Here is a 22,220-nt window from a genome sequence, read left to right as displayed (position 1 = left end):
TGTTTCATTTCCAAACACCATCTTCTGTCAGTTTATTCCCATTCAAACCAAAGTGACTGTCAGCATGAATACGGATGATCTGTTCATTTTTATAATGGTCTAATTTTGAGAGCAGTTTCCACCTCCCTTACTCCTTGAACTTAAAAAGGCCAAGCAAACTCAACCAAATAAAAATAAAAACAAAAACTAAGGAAAAATAGAATAAAAAAAAAATCCACCAAAGCACAGGTAGATTAAATCTCAATATTATGAGAAATACATTCTATGTATGTCACTGGCCCATTTGTATTTTACTTTGTTTGAGAAAAGACAAGAAATGTGGAAAACAGAAACAACCAAACAAAAGGGAAAAAAACCAACAAAGCCCAGAATCACCCTCCTCCTTCGTGTTTTATCTGCACATAAACATTTTTCACCACAAATAAGCAAATTCTGCTTTTATATTCCAGCCTATTCCACTAATTTTAACATTTTATCAGAAGCCCTTCTTGAGGGTCTGAACCCTCCTCTCCTAGCACTCACAAATGTGCATCTGCACTGGAAACACTCCCAAAAAACAGCAAAATCCAGTAAAGATTATGAAGAGGAATGGTAGGGTTAAAAAGAAAATAAGGAATCCCTGGAAATGGTCCTGCACTGCAATTATGTAACTTGATATCAAAGGTGCGAAAGCTAGAATGAAAATATTTGATGTGACAGCTCTTCACCTCAGTTGTAGCATGCCCTATCTAAATAGCAGGAGAGCAGATGGTAATTTTCAGGCACATTTAGACCGGAATGCAAACGATACTTAAAAATAAATACATAAATAAACAAATAGCACTATACATGGAATAAATAAAGTGAAGCCTGTGGATGGGGAGACAGCATCTCACCAGGTTAACCAATGTAGTTGGAGGGGAAAAACCCACCACTGCACACACAAATTTACAGTCACACAAGCCCTTCTTCAGATCTGACATTTATGATTTATTTTTTTAAAATAAGCTAAACCATCAACTTGTGGAGCAATACAAAGATGCATGCACTTGTCCTGGCAAAAGCTTTCAAAGTTCACTGGTATTAAATCTGCAGCCCAGTAAGCTGTGAAAACTCTGTCCTTTCAAATGAAGCAGCTTTTGAATACTTGTGAAAATTTTAAGTGAATAAGCAGACTGCATAAAATTTGTTCAAACACCCACCACTACCTAGAGATTTATGCAATGTCAGACTCAAACTCCAAGTTATTTTAAACATAAGGAGAAATAAATCATTTTAATGTTAATAAAGACTGGTTTCAAAATGCTGCTTGCTCCACAGATAATTCTGAATAGTCTTCCAACTGTCCAATCAAATAAATCAATATCTGGGGTCATGGCAGACGGGGATTTGTAAGCTATACATGCTCTGTATTTAATTGTCATAGTAAATCCCAGATTTAAAGCATCACTACAGCTGACAGGGCCAAGAACAGCCAGTGCCGTGACCAAGAGTGGTGTCTACTACTGCCCAGGAATCCATGCCATCAGGATGTTTCTGCATGTGGAGAGCTACATACCATCTCATACATGGATGTGTATGTAGAATATGTTTATGTATATATATGGATGTGTATAGTACTTCAAAGACAAAATTTACCACCACTGGGACCAGATGAAAGAGAAAGGACAGAAACACACAGTGAATTGTTTTCAAGCATCTACTATTCACCAGCATGGCTGGTGGCAGGGTATGTCCACACACATCTTTCCCAGTTCTCCTCAGTGATACACTAGGCCAAGATGTTTTTCTGGTGGACATCTTTTCTCTTTTGTTCTATTGTAAGAGGTGACAACCAGCACTTGACAACTAAATGGAAACTGTTACAAATTTTATGTTTAAGTTGTTTTAAGGCAAAAACCACACCAGTTGTCCCACTTAAATAAAACTTCTGAAACTGCTCTTACACATACTATTTTAACAAACTACACGTATACACAGCCCATTGCAGTATGCTACTTTTTCAGGGATCCAGTAACATCAGTAAACCATGGAAGAAAACATAAAACTAATTGTGCCTGAATAAACTATTGAGCACTCTTACCTCAATAATCCTGATGTTAATTATTCCAAGGCCCTGATGCTTCATGAAGAGCAACAGCACCTAAAATTTAGAGTTTCCCCTGCTTGCACAGCTACATATCCTATGTGCGCTCTCACCAGTTGAGGTCAGTCACTGCGACATTCCACTTGGTGCAATCACCACCAGCTTTGTACCCCAGTCCAACATTCCTGCAGATGCCTACTTGACTCTTTGCATTGGCCATGTTGTGCTTGAGTGCATCTCTGTTGGTACCTGTTTTCCCTACTCATGCTCACTTGGAAAGGTCTTCCCCATCTCCAGAGCCTCTCATATGATGTAACCCAATTAAGCTTGAACTGGCAAACAACACAGCAAACCCCACTACTCTTGAGAACAGATCTAGAGCTTCAGTGCCAGAGGGCAGCAGTCTTTCCACACAGAAATATGGCATATTTGACATCAACTGAGATAGAAAAGTTTTCAAGACAAGACTGTATTAAGGGGGGGAAAGCAAAATCAAATTAAGTGTTGAGATAAAAGCAATTAATTGCTGCATCTAGAGCAGAAGTGTTTCCACCTGATATTCAAGAGCAGATTTGTTCAAAACAAGCTAGAACTCCAGCACACTGAAAAACTCAGATTTCACTCCCATGTTTTTCAAGAACATCATTTCTGCTCAATAAACATTATTTTTGATAGAGCACTACTAACATGCAGTACTGGGTAGGTATTTCATAATTTATTTGCACATATCATGCATTTTATAATAAATTAGCATAGCAGTTCAGCAGCAGAGTCAAAATTTGCACTGAAGCATCCTAATTACTCTGATTTTCTCTATATTCCTATTCTAAAGTGTTATCTCGTTTGCTCATTAGTATGTAATATACATGCATTCCTAAAAGCACATACAACTGAAATGATCATAAATATATAGTACAGTTACGTTTTTATTAGGTTTACCAAAATCTGAAAGAAAACGGGACTATTAAATGCAAAACTTACATGCAAAATTCTAATAAATAGTGTCTTAAGTTTAATTTATTCTCCAAAATACCCCCAAAATGTCTAAAGATTTGTATTTTACATAAAAATTAGTAATGGTTCATTGTCTAGAAGAATGAGAGGTTGAAAAGTAACTTGAGTGTATTGTAATTTAACAGGTATTAAAAAAATATAAAGCCATTTATTAGCTATTCATAGAACCAGACTAAACTGATATGATTAAGCCTCAGTTTAATCTACTGTATAGTTTTATGAATTTGTTAAATTTGCTTCCTTGCCATCAATTTTGGAAAGAAAAGTGTTAATGAATCCATATTAAGACCCATACTCCCAAAGCATACCAAGGCAGACAAGAACAGATACACAGCAGTGCTTAGTATGGGTACTCTTATATACATTTTCACAAGGAAACTAGTATGGTAATCTTTGCTTTATTTGTATGTTTTTGATTTCACAAGCCCGAGAATCAAGATGATGGCTAACCAACATTAAAAAAATGCAAAAATCATTCTATCATTCTCCAGAAACGTCTCATGGAAAGTCCACGCCTGACCTCCCTTCCTTGGAGAAACTCTCCGTAAGCTTCAGTGGTATAAAAACAGCTAAAAGGAAAAAGACTCCACTGTTTAAATGGGCTTTACAGAGTTGGACGAAGTCAAATTTGGGAGATAAACTTTAGTGTGTCCTGCTCAGAAGCCCTCCCCATCAGCTATGGTGGGTCAGCGCATCTCACAGCCAAACTTGCCCCTGCAGTGGAGACCATGGCAGCCCACAGGCTGGCCTACCAGCTTGCTGCCCTCTCAAAATAAGGTTTCTTTTCTGCAGGATGCAGGTGATTTCAAGGACAAAAAGTACCATTTCTGTGTCTTCTGAACTCTTACAGTTTACATGTGGTATTTCAGAAGAAGTAAGAGTACCTTCCATCTCCAGAAGGTGTTTTCACACCTACAAGCATTTTAAGTTACTTGCCTGATGGCAAACATCTTGGACCCAGAGAACCCACCTCCACAAAAAGCACTCACTTTTACAAAATTAGGAACCAGAGCACATAGTTTTTTTAGCAATTAAAGTTTCTGGTTTCTGAAGGCATAACAATGTGGTGCAGTTTTAACAACTGACCACACTGTTGGAACATATGATTCACTATTGAAAGAAAAACAAATGCTCTGATTGCAATATGGCAGAAATGATTTCACATTCGTGTCACTCAATACTTTAAACACCATGCTAATTTTCAGACCTCTTGGGGTTATTTTGATATTTTGAGTTACCTGAAGGGCAAGCATTACACATTTGCACATGGCCGCAGTTCTCCAGCCAATGGGCCTACCCTGTCTGTGAAAGTATAGCCCGTTTATACCTCTGTGCTGAAGTGAAAAATTCTTTAAAGCTTCTGTTCCATGTATTCAGTTATACACAAGTTCAGGCCAAGAAACCTGAATCACTTCCTTTAAACCTAGAAGGTTATTCAGTTCTTTGGAATTTTTACTATCAACCACACTCTCCAGTTCACTGCTGCCATCCTAACTCTGTATCTGAGCACCATCTCTATTAGCCATTTTCAGGGACCAAAACCCAGATTCAGTCTGCCAGTATCACTTTCTTTTACCTAGCCAAATATCATATTAATGCTTTTAAACTGCAGGTCTGCACAAGGAACTTGCACTCAAACTGATTATCTACCATGACCTTCAAAGCTTTCTCTGTTGCTATGTTTCCAGAAGAAAGTGATATCCCACAAGTGAGAACTGCATTTTAGTTCACAGACCACAATGTATTTATTAAAATCAAAGTATTCTCTATATGTCTGGTCTTATCTTCATTTAAATTGTCAACAGGAAAATGTGGTGTGAGTAATGTATTTTCAACTTGTGTTGCTTTTTTATTATTATTTTAAAGAAAAGTTTCGTCTCAATGATTGGTAACTATTCTGTTTCAGTTTATTAGTAGCTCTAGCTTTCACACTATGCTTGGCAAGTCTTTTTGCTAACTAGAAAAATGTATTTAATGTCCTCATACACTTATTTAAGCAACTAGGTGCTTAAACAAATATTTATTCAGCGCTTAAGTTTAACATGCTTATTACATTATAAAAATAGCAAACAGAACATTTCTTTCTCACCAGATCATTTTTTAAAATTCATAATTAGTGCTCATTTATAGTTGAAGGAATTTTCCCCTTTTAAAACAAGTCTTCATTACTTAAAGAAACTACTTGAAAATAAACTTGATCCACATTCAAAATATTCTTTATAAACAAAACAAGAAATTGCTTTGAGAAGTGAAGTTTCTAGTTATAAAATTCCAACGGATGCTGGAAACCAGAACAGCAGGACAGCATTAACTTTTTCTTCAATTATTTGTTCAGTAAAAAAACCTCTAAGCCATTCCAAATATCATCTACAGAGAAAAAAAAAATCCCTCCAACTGATTCAGCTCATGACCATTCCTGTCTTTTGCGCTGCTGTCCCTCTGGAAGCAACATTGTGTGTGTATGTACACAATATATCTATCAATTGATACACGCATTCACGCTCGTGGATTTGATACTGTTGCTTATTTGAGCTCAATTCTTACTGCATACAACTTAATTAAATCAAGCTATGGTCCTTTCAATTAAAACACCACTGACTTACTTCTGTGACTAGCTCTTCTTCATCTGCTTTTGAATTCCAGACAAATATGCACAGTTTTTAACAGAAATTCCTAAGGGTATCAATCCTTGCAGCAGGTGGTGTTCAGTCTCTGTACCCCCCTTCTCTCCCCAGTGCAAGTAACATTCTTGAGGGACAAGTCATCTTGCTTTTACTTAATTTCAGTGGTACCTAGCAGGTGCTGGTTAGTACCTCATCTTCTGCCTTCTCTGCCAGGAAAATAACTCATAAGCATTTAATATCATTTGCTTTTTGAGTACTCATTTACTCAGAAATACATAATATCATTCTTGATACAGAGTACCACTTTCCTTCCCCTTCTATCCATTAAAATCTCTCTAAATAGGTTATAACCATTTATTTTAAAATTCCAATCCTGTGAACATTTACACTAGATTTCAAGTAATACCAAGCAGACAAAATTTGTAATTGTAAATGAGAAATTTCAGCTTCTCTTGTTTATTATCCTGGCTTCCAGCATTCGAATGTAGGCAATTAAATGGGGGGGGGGGGGAGAGGGGGGAGCGCATGCCCCTCCTGTCATCTTTAGTTCCTTGATCACAACTATCCAAAAAAAAACCCATTTCAATCTCAATATGTGCTTACATGTTCCTGTAATGTTACCCTCCACCCCCACTGCCCCAGCTCTGAGCTCTTCTACTCACCCAAGCCAAAGTGACCCCAAGAAATATCTTCTCTGCCTACCGGGGGGGAGCTCAGCCTAGGAACAGGCTCCCTTCCCTTTGCAGACAATAACCAGCTTCTTGAAAACACCAACAACTACACCAAATTACTCACCTTACCAGTGGGACACTTGCAGGATCATTGTTTCTGTACTCCTTATCAGGAAGGCCATTTGAGACCAACTGGATAAAGGGGATTTTAAACAGCTTCTGCCTCCTGGCATCTAGCATCAAAACCCTACCTTACTAATGTGAATTCTTCCACCACAGCTGACAGACAGGATAGCCAAATGCAGCTGGGGAAAGGGAATGGGAAAAGGAGAGGTGCTAGGTTTCTTGCACTGAATGGAAAAAGTAGGTTTTCTCCTACTTCATGGGATGTTCTGAGACTTCAGAACATCACTTGGTAATCATCTTCTGAGAGACTCCACAGCATCAAGTATGTGAGCCATTTTTTTCTACTGTATGTCAGAAAAGGCCTGTCTAGGTATATTTTCTGGTCAGTGAAACAATTCATGCTTCACAGCTTCAGAGTTCTCCAATCCCACAGTAGCATGCTTATTTCTGCTGTCTTGAAATTTATGACATAGTAATTTTGTTCTCAAAAAAAAAAACCCCAAAAAAAACCCCCCCAAAAAAACCCCAAAAAACCCAAAACAAAACAAAACAAAAAATATACACAAAAAACCCCACACCAAAACCAAACAAAACAACCCAAAAAACTACTGCTTTGATATGCAGTATGATTTCAGTTCTAAATCAGTGGTACTGCAGAGTGTCCAAAAGTATGGCAAGACCAGGCAAAGATACTTAAAGACAGTAGCCAGCCACATATTATCATCAGCTTTGTTCACGAGAAAGATTATCAACTTTTTTTTAAGATTTGCATCCATACACTTATTTTCAAATGTCAAGTTTTTTTCTTAATAGTTATCAAAACATCCTTCCATCCAAATAACTGCTGTTTTAAGATGCATTTGTTAATGCAGGTCCAGATTTTTCCAGAGCCCTACTGCCACTACATTTACCTTGACTGTCTCACAAGCAGAAGGGGAGGCCTTTGAGACAGATCAGCTCATAGCCACTGCAGTTTCCTGCTAAATAACTCCGTGAAGGGACAAGCTGCTACAGGAAGGACTGGTAACCTCACTCCCCCACCCAAATGGGAAGCCTTCTGTGCCTCCAGTTGGAAAGTGCAGTGGTAAGTGCAAAACTGGCACGAATAGTGCAACCTTAGCACAAATAGCACAAATTTCACTAAAAATCATGTAAGCCAGTGGGAGAGCTAATGACCAGTGGTGGCCTTCCTGAACACAAACAGGAAGACCCCCCAGCAAAACAGTTTCCTCACCCAGTAGGGAGAGCAAGCAGAAGACTGACCAAGCATCCATAACAGTTCTGTCCAGAATGAGGTTTCAGGCTTTCATTACTCCCTTAATTTTCCACGAGTAAATATAGTGTAACGAACAATATTAATGTAGCAATATGTACAAACATGTACACCTCTGCCTCAGCAGACGAATAAGTTTGCAAGGTTCATTTCACCTTCAGCTAAAGAGAGAAAGTTGCCGCAAGACAACAGGGAATCTTAAGGACAAAAAAAAAAAAAAGACAAGAAAAATCCGTCAAGGCAGCTGCACACAAATACACTGCTGTATGCTGCTTGCTCCAATAAGCACTTACACTGACTTCAACCGTAGGAAAAATTATGGGACAAGAATTAATTCACATCCTTTCGAGGAGTTCTACTGCCCAATTCATTCTACCTTTTTTGAACACAACTGGGATTTTCACAACATATCAAAACCTGGTATCTGAAGATCTCAATTTGCAAACCAAGATATTAACAGCATAAATTAAGAACTCCAGCAGGGGTGCAAAAACCAGACTATGCTGTTTTCAACCACTGTTCAAATTTCACCTGCAATCTCTTGTCAAGTATATAAATATAATGAAGAAAAGGCATCTCTTTTTCAGGAAAATATTAAGTCCTCGTAGTTTTATTGCATCTTTTAGGTGAACCATTCACAAAATTTGTTTCCCATTGTAATTTCACACACCCCACACGAAGTGGTTATTAGATGAACAGTACTAGTGAAAGCAACAAAAGGACAACAAATACTGCATTTCAAAAGTGAAGATGGCATAGCAATAAAGATGCGCAGATTTATGTTACATCCATTGTAAAAACATCCAGAGTAATCACAAAGGGCTAAGGCATTCCCAGTATTTTCCATTGCTACAGTTTTACTTTAAAGGGGGAGGTAAAAAAGGGGGGAAAAAATTCTGCGATTCAAAATGGAAGTTCAGTAATTATTTACAGCCCAGAATATGACTGGCAAAGTTCTCAGCACATCAGCTCAGACGTATGTAAGCAAGGCATTCCTTCCCTGTGGTAGGCGGCCCCATGTCAAGCAGCTATGTGCTAGAACTTGTCCTGTGCTACCTGTTCAAAGGAAACTGTGCAAGAATATTTCAAGCTCTGACAGATACCACTTTGTGCAAAAACATCCACAGGAGTATTACAAAAAAAGACAGCACTGATGTTTCAGCAACCTCTGTGTCAAGAAAGGTGCTCTCCTGCATTTTTATTGACATGGAGGAAGCAGATGATCATTCCTTGTACAATCAGCGCTAGCGCTGACAATACCGCTCTTCTACCAGTCCCAGGCTCCCTTCCATGCCTTCACCAAACTCTCACTTAAGAATTTGCATCCACCTATTTCAGAGAAATTACCATTTGGTATTGCAAATAGAAATGTTGCATCTCTAAGACAGTAAAAAAAACCCAACAAAACCACAATGCAATAAGAAACCCTATGATTTGCAGCATTTCATTACTACAAGAACTACACCAAATGCCAAAGTGAGCTCTCCTTTCTTTCAGCAAATATTTATTAAAATACTAGTATCACTTAAGTTTATTACCTGAAAGAATTCAAGACACAGCCATTCCTGCCTGTGTCTGAAGTGCAATACATACCATCAGCTCCATGTGTAAAAAATACTTCTCAAGTAAAAACATGTTTTCTCCACTAAGCAACACTACATGTAATATAGATCTTTCCACATTCCTGCAAAAAGCAGTCTTACAACCAGGTTAACTCTTTAACTCTCTTTTTTTCCTTTTTTCTTTTTCTTTTTTTTTCCTTTTTTTTTTTTTTAACCAGATTTGCAGAAAGCTGAAGTTTCCAAGTTCCTGCAAGCAGGTGTAAAGCAACTCCAGTTAAAGACACAGCAACTCACATGTACACAGGGTTCTGGTATTTTGTCAAGTTTTTATTCTGCTTTACAAGATTTTAATGCATGCCAAGAATAGGAGTGTATTTTTAGTCAGTTCTACACGTGAAAGACAAAAATGGGATGACAGAACACAAGAGAGAAAGAAGAAAGAAAAGCCTACACCTAATACACCCAAAGTATATCTGATCTTTTCCTGGATATTCTTCAGTTGCTTTTTGTGGTTATGCTCCTCTTGTAACCCTGGTATTATAAGCCTAAAGGAATATTAAAAACCATTATTTTCCTTGTGATGTATAAAATCAAAATAGAAAAGGCCAAATACCCCACACAATCTTGGCATTTACTGAATCTACTCTTCGCAACTTGCTGCAAGACTGCAAATTTACTCAGGTCATAAAACAACCTTCAGTTTGAGAAGGATACATGGAATTTCTCACATCATCACCTCAGAGACTAAAAACCCACCTGCCTGCTCTCCAACATCAGGTAGGACTTTTTGTGAACATGAGGTCTAAAGTATAATTTTCTGCAGGACTTAAGGTTCATTTTAGAAATAATAGTTTCCTCCCTAGAATAAAAGGGCTATAAATCTATTAAGTACACACTTCCCAAACCTGCAGGGAGATATCTTGGCCTCTGATTTTCCTCAGTTTTGCCAACCAGCAATAAAATGAAACCAATGAAAAACACAAACCAGTCAATTTGCATCTGTCCTTTAAAACATTCTCCAGTATAGTAGAAGAGTCAAAACACATGCCAATTTTCAGTGCCGCCAGCTCAGAAAGTTAGGAGAGACAGCAGAGGCAAGCAGTAGAGTTTCTGAGGAAGGGCAGGAGCAGCTTCAGGCAGAGGTCCTTGCTGAGCATCCCTGCTTGCTCTGTCCATGCACAGGCTCAGTCTGTTCTCTGCACGGACTCTTAGGTGTTTGTTTCTATTAAGCACCACTTGCTGAGCACAAAACAGAGAGACAATCCTGTGAGAAGAACAAGGTGGTTCCACTAACCTGTCCTGTAAAGCATATTCTTGCCAATATGGCCTGTAAAACACACAGCTATATAGACTCCAGATAACTAATGTTACTTCTTAAATAATTAAATAATTAAAACATCTTCCTTAAGTGGCTATATAAACCTTGTTTATTTTGATTGGACTCTTGTCTCAAAAGACAAGTTATATTTCAGTTTGCCAAGAAATATGCAGAAACTTCTTCATCACTGTTCTATGAAAGAAATGAACAAGCAAGTGTAATTTGTCTCTTTGATGTACATACCAAAACTAAATCCACTTATTTTCCTAAAGGTGTATTTAGAAATAAGATTCAAATATGATTTCTAATAATGTCCAGTCACTGAATTGTTTATTACCTGAATGTGTCTTGCTCTTACACTCAAATGCAAAAAGCATTACTAAGAAAAAATATTCAGAAGAAGAGGGAAAAAAATGGAGTGCACAAAGAAATAAAACAGACACTAATTTTCTTCTTGGTACTCTTCCACACCCCCAAAATACTTTATAAGATTCAGAGATGAAATACGTTATCAGCAAGGATGCAAGCATTTAACACATTTTTTCTATTTCAGGCAAAGCAATGAACAAGTACCAGAAGTACCCAAAAACGGGGTCACCCAAGGTAGCAGAAGAATAAAAGCCTACAGAGATTGCATGAGCTCTAGATTTGAGTTACTCCTTATATTCTTAAATCTTTCTTTCATCTGTCTTGAAAAACAACCAAACACCAAAGGCTTAAAGTATTTACATTAGGATTTTTAGATGGGCCCAGTTAGAATAATTATAAGGAACAATGCAAAATATAAACAAACACAAGTATTAGAAAAAATTATCTATAGAGAATTAAAATAGCCTCAAACATATTAAGATTTTCTTTTTTCAAGATTTTATAATTCATCTACTCCCATAAAACGTCATAATGTTCTAGATGATAAAACATGCAAAACTACAACAGGTTACTGAACAAGCTTGAATTGCACTGCATGGAACCCATGTCATTTAATACTGACTAGATAAAAAAGGTATAGAAAATACTTTTGGTTTTTTGCAGTACTAACTCTCCCACTGTAATTTTTGTTCAAGTTCCACTGAAGCTAAATCTAATATGAATCTTAGCCTATAAAAAATAAAAGTTGCTGCTAGCAATACGAGTCCAAGCTTGAACTACTATAACATCAGGTATTTTTTGAAAAGCCTATTGTTTCAAGAAGAAAACTACCTGACTCTGTCCCAGGGTGACCAAAGTGAAGGGCACTGACTGGTCTCATTCTGAAAGGCTTTTCAACTGACCTAGTGGATTAATTCTGCCCACTCTGATATCAACTAAAGCCAAGTCACCCAATCCCAGCAACGTGGCCCCAAAGGGAAATTGTAGCTCCAGTGAAGTCACAGCAAATTTCTTACTGATTTCTCCTTATCTTCAGCCCTATTTTCAGTTGTGGGAAACACACTCCCTATTTTTAAAAAAGCATGCTCTATTGCCTCCCTTGCTTCCTTTGAGCAAGTCCAAATTTACAGACAAATGATAGCATCTTCTGAGAAATCATACCATGATTTAAAAGAATTAGAAAACAAATATCTGAGCTCCCTCAGGAATATTGAGAAATACAGTTACAATATGGTTTAAAAATACATCTTGTATACGTGCATGATGGGTCGGGACATCATTTCAGCCATTTGAGTGTCAATTATTCTTTGATTAATATTGTTAACAAAAAAATACTGTGACTATAATATTAAGAGTAACAGTCCTTACCTACACTTTAAAACCCTCCTGGCACAATCACTATATGACAGCTGTTGAACAGTGTAATGCAGCAGTCTTTCCTTAAAGCAAGATGCTTATTTTGCTTCAAATGTAAATAAACTCATGTCTCCTGCTGCCATGTAAAATGAGCTGTTCATACGTAAGTGATTTTGTACCTTCCTAGTGAAGCAGCAAACAACTCTCTGTTCTCCACTCCTGATCACCAAATCTATTTCCTGCCTAACTCCAGTGCAGAGTGACAGCTAATTCTGCTAGCAAATCGAGCTCCCAATAACAAAATAACTGCTGCTTCTTTAAACAACAACCTTTTTCAGAACACCAACACAGTGGGCTTGCATGTTTTCCTCTCTAATGTCCCCACTTCCTAGCAGAACAACAAATGTGATTACAGCTATTAAATATTCCAGCTAAATGACAATCGTTTAGCAGTAACAAAAATACATTTCATTTGTCATAATACATTGATCATTCTTACACATTTCCTGTACAAATATTGTCTGCCTCTTACTCCCGTTTGGATGTAAAAATTACCATTTACTGAACATCATTACATGGTAATTCAACAGATAAAAATGTTGACCCAGCCTCATTTCCAAACCATCTCTCACCAGCTGAAAGATCAGTTTTTTTCCCTTTTCAACCTACATTTTTTTTCAGCACTGTTTCAAAGAATGATGGAAGCTACTGAAATGTTTCTATTTACCATAATAATGCAATTCCGTTACTTAAGGGATTTTCTTCAGTAAACAATCTCAGATGACCAGCATTAAGATGAAGAGCTAAACTATCATAAGGACCACAAACTTATTTCAAATTTGATTCTGTGATTATCCGTAATCTGTGCTCACCTCCCTCTATAGAGTGAATTACACTCAATAGAAGGGATAATTCTAAAGGAGACAATACAACATAAAGCCTTATCCTGCCATGAACTAAAGTAGCAGCCTTTTTTTTTCAATTTAGTCAATGAGGCTTAGTATACCCAAAAGAAAGAACCACGCTAAACATTTTCCTACAGTCTGCACAAGCACAGTACTTAGCATTTTCCCAAATCTGAAATTTAAAAATCCCATTTCTTTACATGACAAAGAGCAACAACTTTTCTTTGCAATTATTAACACTTGACTATCAAAAGACCCATTCTTAAAGATGACCTTACATGAAAGGCAACTAGCTATGACTTCTTGTCCCTTTTTCTGGTTCAAACTTTACGTTATTCACGAAGCAGCAGTTCTACTTATTTTACTGATTTTTTTTTCCTAGAGGTTTATAGAAGTTCAACAGGATAGCAGATCTATCATTCAAATAAAATGTTACTAAGGAATTATTTTAATTAGAAGTATTTGTAATTTTTTTTAGAACAGGAAGTTGGAAAAAATAATAACAAAATAGATTCATAATCTGCTACTGATAGCTCCAAATAAATGCCCAGTGAAAAAAGCAAGCCAAAATAAATGAAACAAGCAAACAAAAACCCAAACAGAACACACACACCACAAAAGCCATACCAAAACCAAAAAGAAAAACAAATGCCCCCAAAACCCCAAAGGTAAATCAAACAAAACTCTGGAAAAACGTACTTCTGAAGCACATGCTGATCAAAGCTTTACACTCCCTTCTCATGTGTGTGCATCAAATGTATCTATCAATCTTTAAGAAAAAGCAACACATCTCACTGTTTTGTCCTCTGCTGGTTATTTTTGAGATTCAACCACATTGATTCATGCTCTGTTCTTGCAAAATAAATAGACTGAGAACTGAAAATGGTGCTTATTTTCTATATCTGCTCTCTTTAATAAGACTAACATCAATTGTGCTAACACCTGCTTAGGAGCAAAAAACTGCAATGCATTTAGTATCATCTAGGTGCTGAGGGCAATTATACACACAGAGGACCAAAAAGGTAATCACTTGACCAATACTTGCTGTATGTATACACAGCAGTTTAAGTTAATGGTCAGAGCCAAATATGACAGTAAGCCTCACTTTCTTGGCATACTTCAATCTTTTAGAATTAAAATGACCTCAGAAAGTAACTCACACAACAAGCCAACCAGTAGTAAACATGTGTGTTTGCTAGCTTTAAAACTCTATCTGCCAAGGCAACAGCCAACTGATTTCCTTGGCACAAACTCGACATTTCCAAGCTGGGACGTTACCCAATATGGGCACTGGAAACCCTTTTCTAAATGATGTAATCACGCTGCTGCTCCTATAGTTCTGGTTTACTTGCAGTTTCCATTACAATAAATCCTTTCTGTATATTCCTAGAGGTTTTACAACATTTTCTCCCCTTAAAAAAAATGAAAGTTACTCCACTTGAAACTTGCCATAAAAGACAACAGGCATATTTTCCTTACACCTCAATATAATCTGTATATCAAAAAAGGAGGGAAATGGAATTAGTACTTCTCTGTATATCTACAGTTCCAATCTTAAAACAGTGAGGACACTAATAACATTTGGTTTTGGATTTGGCAAATCAAGAATATAAAAAAAAAGTTAAAGGGTCAAGTGATTAGCACCCTTTCACCTCATAGTATTTCTATAGCAAAAAAACAGGAGAAAGAATAGATCGAGGCTCAGACCTCATAACTTGTCTTGCTGCAAGCAGGCTCAAGGTACTAAGGCAACTGCATGATCGGTACTGAAATGTTCCATTTTAAATAGCAATTAGAAATGGCTGTTGTATGCATCCATGCAAATATCTTCCATAAAGAATTTACTATGCATTATAGCAACACGATCCTATTTACACAATAAGTTGTTGTTCCAGTCCATCAAGTACACAAGGAATTTTAATGCATGCTAAGAAAAATCAATTAGGCAATGATCATATGATTAAACAGGCATATCACACCATTCAATTCTTTCAAACATATTCATAAATCCAAGCCTTCAAACTTTGATGAAAACTTTCAAAACCTGTAAGTGAATATTTTAAGTATATGATTTTTAAGCTTAATGAAATTCCTCACAAAATAAAATACTGCATGCTATTATCACAAAAAAGCAACACTACTGGTGAGAAAAAAGCCCCTTATTTTGATCAGTATTCTGAGGTCTTTTTATTTTTACCAGAACATGTATTTACAAAGCAGCAGGTTTTCCTACAGCACACAGCACTAAGGCACTTTGAGTGGGTAATCGAACTAAAGCCAGAAGGAACCGATCATGGCATCATCACTTGCTTGACTGAGGTCCAAAAAGGGTGTGAGGCAAAAAAGAAGTTACATGAAAAGCAAATTATTGTCTTTATAATCAGATCTTATTACTTAGATAGTATTTCACTCATAGGGAGATGTATTGCAAAATCAAGACTGAAGTTTTCAGGTGTTAGCTATCCCTGCATATTAGGATTTTCAGTTTTGACATAATCTCTTTATAATTCTAAGTGGTAGCTAAGATACTAGAAATTGAAAGTTAAATCCAAAAGAATATTTTTCTGCTTTCTGGTTTTAAATACATTCCCTGGGTAAGGAGTGCTAATAACCAAAAAATTACATTCACCCCATACAAACCAGGAGAGAAAGTTCATGACATTATGAGACAGCAGTATTAAGACTTATAGGCAAGAACAGCATTTTAAAACCTTGTTGCAACTTGTGTTCCATTCATGAAGACGGACAACATTGGCACAGGTCATCCTGCTCCCAGCTTTTACTTGCCTTCTTCCCCCCTCTCCCACTGAAGGTGAATGGAAAAGAAACAAAATCCCAAGTTTCCTAACAGTATAAAAATCTCTTTCTAAGTAATTAATTTTCCATATTAATACATCCTGACAAGAAATATATCAAGTCTACAATCCTATAAATTAAGTATATAACTCTTTGTATCACCTTCCCTTCTCATACCTTCCCTTTTATATAGGTGGCCAAATCAGTCCAAATGCTTTCTGTATTTATTTGACTCACACTGGACATGCCCTCAAAATCTTACAAAATACTGCAGCATTCTTCAAACTGCTTAGCACTTTGTCCCTGGAGGCTATCAATCATCTTCACATGAAAATCTGTATCTCTGTTGTTAACTGTCAGAAAAGAAAGCTTACCATTGCTTTATTTACAATCAACCTGCCTTTCCTATCTGGCCTTTTATATATCTAGACCCCTTTATCTTTAGCTGTATTAGTGTAAAGAGATTGACTGGATTTCAAATTGTGCCCCTTATTTAAGGCTCAATGTGTTGTGCTGGAGCTCATAATTGATAACTCATCAGAGATGAGTTCAAAACTCACTTAGGGGATCTGCTTTCTCTCTTCAGTCCTTTGCAGAACATACCCCATACTTTCCATAGTCACTTTGACATCCTGCAGTTTCCACATGGAATTTTAGGAGAATCTGGGGGCTTATTTGCACCTTCATGTTTGGTGCCAAGTATGCCTAGACCAAACAACAGTTGTAAGAGAATGACTGCAGCATTTCATAGATACCCCTTTTAAAACTGGCTAGCAGGCTGTGCTTGACACCCATGCTGCAGATACGTAGGCTGACTGCACCTGATACCATTTCATCTTTTTTATCCTCTTTAATCTTTTACTGCTTATGCCAGAGGCCTCCCTTCCTGAGAGAGAGTTCTTCCACCTCTGGGCTGCAGGCTGGAATACACTATTCTCTGCTGCAATATGACATAGACCAGCTAACTACATCTAGGCAATTATCTTCAATTCTACCACTTTCATTAATTTTAGCTCAATCTTTAGGGTGTTGTTTTTCATCTTTATTTCTTCATTTGCAGCATTCTGCAGAAGAGCCTGCAAGTTAAAATCTGTCAAGTCCCATAGTTCTAACCTCAAGCCACAACACTTGCTGACAAAGAGCCAGACTTAACATTTCAAGGTCTTCTTCAAAATTCAAAAATCTTCACAGTTTAACAAAAAAGCCTTCTTGTTTCATCCAAGGAAACAGAGCTGACACCCTCAGCTGTCTTTGAGCAACAGAAAAATATAACTTAAAATAAGAACAATCTTTCCCATTGATGCTTCCCACCCTTCCTACAGTGTGGCACTTCCACCCTCATAATCCATCTACTCAGTGCTATCTCTGCACAATACTTAAATCTGAGCACGGTATGTGTTTAAGGCCCAGTATTTTTTAACCAATCAAGTTTTTGGAAGTGCCTTGCGCTTTTGATAAATTCAATGTGACACTGTAAAGCAGTCCAATTTCCAGAAAGTGCTGAGATTCATCTTCTGAAACTTCTGGCAATATTATGTATTATATATATATATATATATATATATATATATATATATAATATCTAAAGTAGGTACGTGCTACACAGTTTTAACAAGTGTGGCTAGGCTGTCCTTATTTAATATTCATGTCACAGGAGTAAAAATCCAGCCAGGAATCAAACTGTGGCATCCTGTGCCAAAGACAACTTACCACTCAGCTGGTAAGTTGGCAATTCAATTTACAAACCTGCATTCCTGCATTTTAATCCTTTGTAGAAAGGTGGTAATATATGAGCAATATGAAAAGAACTGGATTCAGATCATTAGAGGTTCACAAACCAAACACATGAAGCTTTGGAGGCTGTCCCAAACAAAATCATGCCTAGGTGGTGATGTCCGTTCAATAAAAATTCAATGTCATAATTATCCTGTCCCTTTTTCCCCGAAGAGCTCTGGTGCTCGGCCGGCGCTGCCGCTCTGCCACTTACGGCAGCGCTGCGAGGAGACGGATGGGGCCGGCAGCCAATGGCGCTGCCAGGTCACTGCCTGCTGACGGGTAATTTACAATTACCAAGCAATTAGCAAATGCACTGAAAATTCAACACTCATCTCTGCGTAACGCAGAATAAGTCATTTTTAAATTAAAAATCTGTTTTAATAACTTCACTTTGGTTACAGATACACAGAGAAAAATAAAGCCTCCTTTATTCAATTTCAACTCCCTTTTGCAACTGACAAAATGCTTTGCTGCCTGAATCTAGCAAACCAAATATACAGTTTGGCATTTATAAACTAAATAATCTCTTCATTATCAGTAAGTATCTATTTAACAACAGAAAAGAATAAAAATTGAGACCTGTGATAATGATACTATAATATACTTCAAACCGTTATTTAATTAACTGCCTGATTAACATCTTGTCCTGCTGGATGGGTAATAACAAGAACTGGCCAGGCATCTATCTGCCAGGGGTCCAAAATTTTATTTTATTTTCTATATTTAACAATAAATAGCATAAAAAGAAGCGAATCTGTAACTAGACAGTTGCACAAAACAAATGTTCTTTCCCATTAATGATAAAGTTACTAATCTGTTGTGCTCACAAGGCAGTGTAGAGCTCTCACTGCCTACACTCACATCCCTAATTTAGAAAAAAAAATTAGCAAAACATTAACTTCTTGATAACCTTGGTTTATTTCTCCCTCTTGAAAACTGCTCTATTTTCCTTAGTACATGGTATGCACATTGAGATTGACCTTCTTAAAAAGGGTAGGAAAAAAGCACAAGAGGTCTCTATCAAGCAGTGAAATCCAAGCAGATTAAAAAAAGATCCCTACCTTTCTATGTACTCTGATACATTTTAAAAAATCCTGACTTTAAAGAGTTGGTAAAAGAAAAAAAATAAGCTACAGACTCCTATCAAAATGAGGAGAAAAAAGAAAACCAACCACCACAACAACAAACAGCTGATATAAATATGTAACAGTTTTGTATGCACTGGACTACGCTACCCTTGATGCACTGATGTCAGCTCCACGTTTTCATCTTACATTTAAGTGTATGTAAGCCGGAGAGATAGAGAACATAAAAACCCCTAACAAACCAAGAACAAAACAGCAACAGCAGCAAAGAAAAGAACCAAAAAATATGCAAGACTAAATGGTGTCAACTGGAAAAAACCAGAAAACTCATGGCATTTGATATACTTCTCTCTCTCCAGAAAGATACCAGCAACAAACTAAATCCTGTTCTAACTGTAAGGGATTTCAAAAAACATTCACACTGTAAAGGTAATTTCTTTAAAACAGTCCTTCATCCTCCTTCTGCACAAGAAATAATTATTTCTGACGGTTTTCTCTTGCACCCTCTGTATTACTGGAATGTCAGAAGGGAAGAGAAAGAGAGGAGGGAAACCAAAGCAACCCAGAAAAATCCTCCACAAACCTGTTGCTGTGGATACTGCATTCCTCCCATGGCTGCCGGGGCTCGGCCCTGCATTCCCACGGGATAGCGCTGGGGGCCGGGAGGGCCGTAGGACTGCCCGGGGTAGGGGCTGCTCTGCTGTGCCTGAGAGTGAGGGTTATTGCCCATGCCGTACAGCTGCGGCCTCTTCATCACCATCGGATCCATCGGACTGCCCTGTTGGCAAACACAAGCAAAGGAATATTTAAGACATGCAAAGAAAAAGGTCAGAATCGTCATGCTCGCTGCGGGTGAATTATACATGTGTTTTCTCAACGCTTTATACATCAAATATTGACTTGATGTACAAACTGGCAAAGTACCATATCCTGGGTTCTCTGACTAATTAGATGAGGTTTTGAATAGTGAGTTTGGGACTTCCATTCCATTTTAAATAACTTTAAAAAATATTTGACACTAAAACTTGAGGCTGTCTGTTACCTATACAGACAGAGAGCAGAAAATATGCCCAAAAAATTTCAGCTTAAGAAATAATTAAATATACTGCTACACACTGATTAGCATCACTGACCTTAAGGTTAAAACAAAAATAAAATAAAAACATAAATATTATATCAAGAGAGACACAAACAGTGGACAAGCCACTTAACCTTGAGAAAATGTCTGCTCTCTTACATAAAAAAAAAAGAGAAACTGGAAAGAAAATAAAGTTTCCAAGAAGTGCAGTGCATACAGAACACTGCATTCAATGCATTTCAGCATTTTCCTATTGTTTTTCTGCACACTAATAAGTTTCCAGATCAAAAAGCAAGTCATAACCCACATTTTACATGAAAGTTTATTTGCTTCCTTAATAGACCTCAGAAAATCCAAACTGCAACCAGTGATGGAGGGGGAAGGGAGGTAAGGGAGGGAAGTTTTATTTTTAGACTTTTTGGCAGCACTTACCAAGCCCTGTAACAGTTTCAGGACAGGTGTCAACCATTGTGCAGTATTACACTCATGTTTTATTACTGAGAACTAACTGAACCAGAAAAAATATCATACTTCATGAAGTGCAGCCCTGTATTGTTAATATGACATCCATTTTTTAATTCTTGAGTTCTGGTTAGGTTAATGGCAGAATGTGGGCTAACCTTTCCAAAAGCCTATCACAATCTTATCTTCACGCAAGTGGCACATACTCCCCTCCTGCTCCCCCCTCCCCCCCTAGAAGACCTATTAATTCACCCAGCCAGCCCACTCCCCAGCCAGGAGCAGGATTCCCTCCTGCAGCACATTTTGCACATGTTTTCCTATAGCGCACTGCTGAACAGTTTAATTTAAAACCTCCTATGTAATATGGCTTTTTCATGTCCTTTCTGGCTATTATATTCTGATGTAACAGTTATTATGACAATAACTAACATTTCCCACTCCCACCCGTTTCTTCCCATCACTGCTGTTTGTACTACTAACATGCTACTTTTTTTGTTCCTGTCCAAAATATGCCCTTTCCAAAGCAGTCACTGCTTAATGAACTATTATTCTTTCCTTACTGCAAATAAAATCTATCGAACCTAATTTTTTTTCCCCTGGCTGTCTCCACCATTACCAATACCAATTTTCCAGGAATATCACCCAAAACTAATAAAGTATTCTGAATATGGGCACACTACACCTGAGGAGATGGAAATTATAATCTCCTCCTCAGATGACATCTCCATTCACTTCAGAAGAGGACTGCCTGTTTTTGCTACCATAGCAAATTCCACATTCACTGCTAATTTTGGGTAAGTATTACTCAGCAATTTTCCCTTTATTGCTTGCCTGCTCTATAGCCAGATTAGAAGTTTCTATTTTTTGCCACTAAATGTCCCTGGGTAATTTACTATTTATATTTAATACTTTTCAAAATCAACGGTTCCTCAACCACTGCAGATCACCTGATCCACAACAACATTCTCAATTCTGGAGTTTTTTTTTCAGGCCACCATGCACTCTCACCACAGTTTCAACAAAAAACACAAAGGCTAGCAGATGCACTATAGATTCCTTCCTACAGTGTCCCAGGGGAAAACTTACATTTCCTCCTATAGACCACAACATTATATTTATGATTATGTCTGTGTTTTAATGTTCAGTGCATCACCTGTCTTCTTCTTCTCAAACATAAATCCGTATTCAAATAGCATCTTGAGCTTCCTCCATAGATTCCCATGAGGCCGAATAGCACTTTTCATTGCTACCATCTTGTGTTTCATGGTATAATTTCTAGGTCTCATCTCCAATAACCACATTTACTTAAATTCAAGTTTAATTAATTTTGAGTGCAATATTTTCTTTTTAATCCAATTCTTAAGTATAAACAATGCAGATAGCTACACAGCTAAAACAATTTAACATTATCCATTATTAAGACTACTTTCAGGTGCATATAAACTTTGCCAAACTTCAAGCATTTAGGCTGAAATTTTCCAGGGCATATGTATGCCTGAGGCTGAAATTCTCTGGAAAATTCAGCAGAAATAGTTCAGCTATGTCTTAGAATGAGGTCACAGGAAAATACATGGTTTATGTTCTCACATAAAACACTTGAAAATACCTCTTGAATACCATGCTTTGAGGCAGAGAATTTTAATTTCCCAGGGTGACACTGGACATTCATGAAAGGCAAGGTATGTGCCCGTGTCAGAGAGATCACCTGAATGTCACCAGGCTGGGAGGACAGGAGGAATA

At 37.3% G+C, this 22,220-nt stretch overlaps 1 protein-coding gene across 9 annotated transcripts in view; it reads right to left on the bottom strand.

The window, feature by feature from the left end:
* ARID1B (AT-rich interaction domain 1B) overlaps positions 1–22,220 on the bottom strand; it is a 325,659-nt gene that overhangs the window by 272,853 nt on the left and 30,586 nt on the right. For all 9 annotated transcript variants that reach the window (XM_085575256.1, XM_021532087.4, XM_085575257.1 and 6 more), the window contains one exon: positions 19,524–19,718. In XM_085575256.1, the coding sequence (XP_085431382.1) occupies positions 19,524–19,718 (195 nt within the window). The remainder of the gene's footprint in view (positions 1–19,523; positions 19,719–22,220) is intronic.

Source organism: Lonchura striata, chromosome 3 (genome assembly GCF_050655825.1).
Source record: "Lonchura striata isolate lonStrDom1 chromosome 3, ASM5065582v1, whole genome shotgun sequence".
Classification (NCBI taxonomy): Eukaryota; Metazoa; Chordata; class Aves; order Passeriformes; family Estrildidae; genus Lonchura; species Lonchura striata.
Note: the sequence above shows the minus strand (reverse complement) of the source record. Positions and strands in the feature narration are given on the sequence as shown.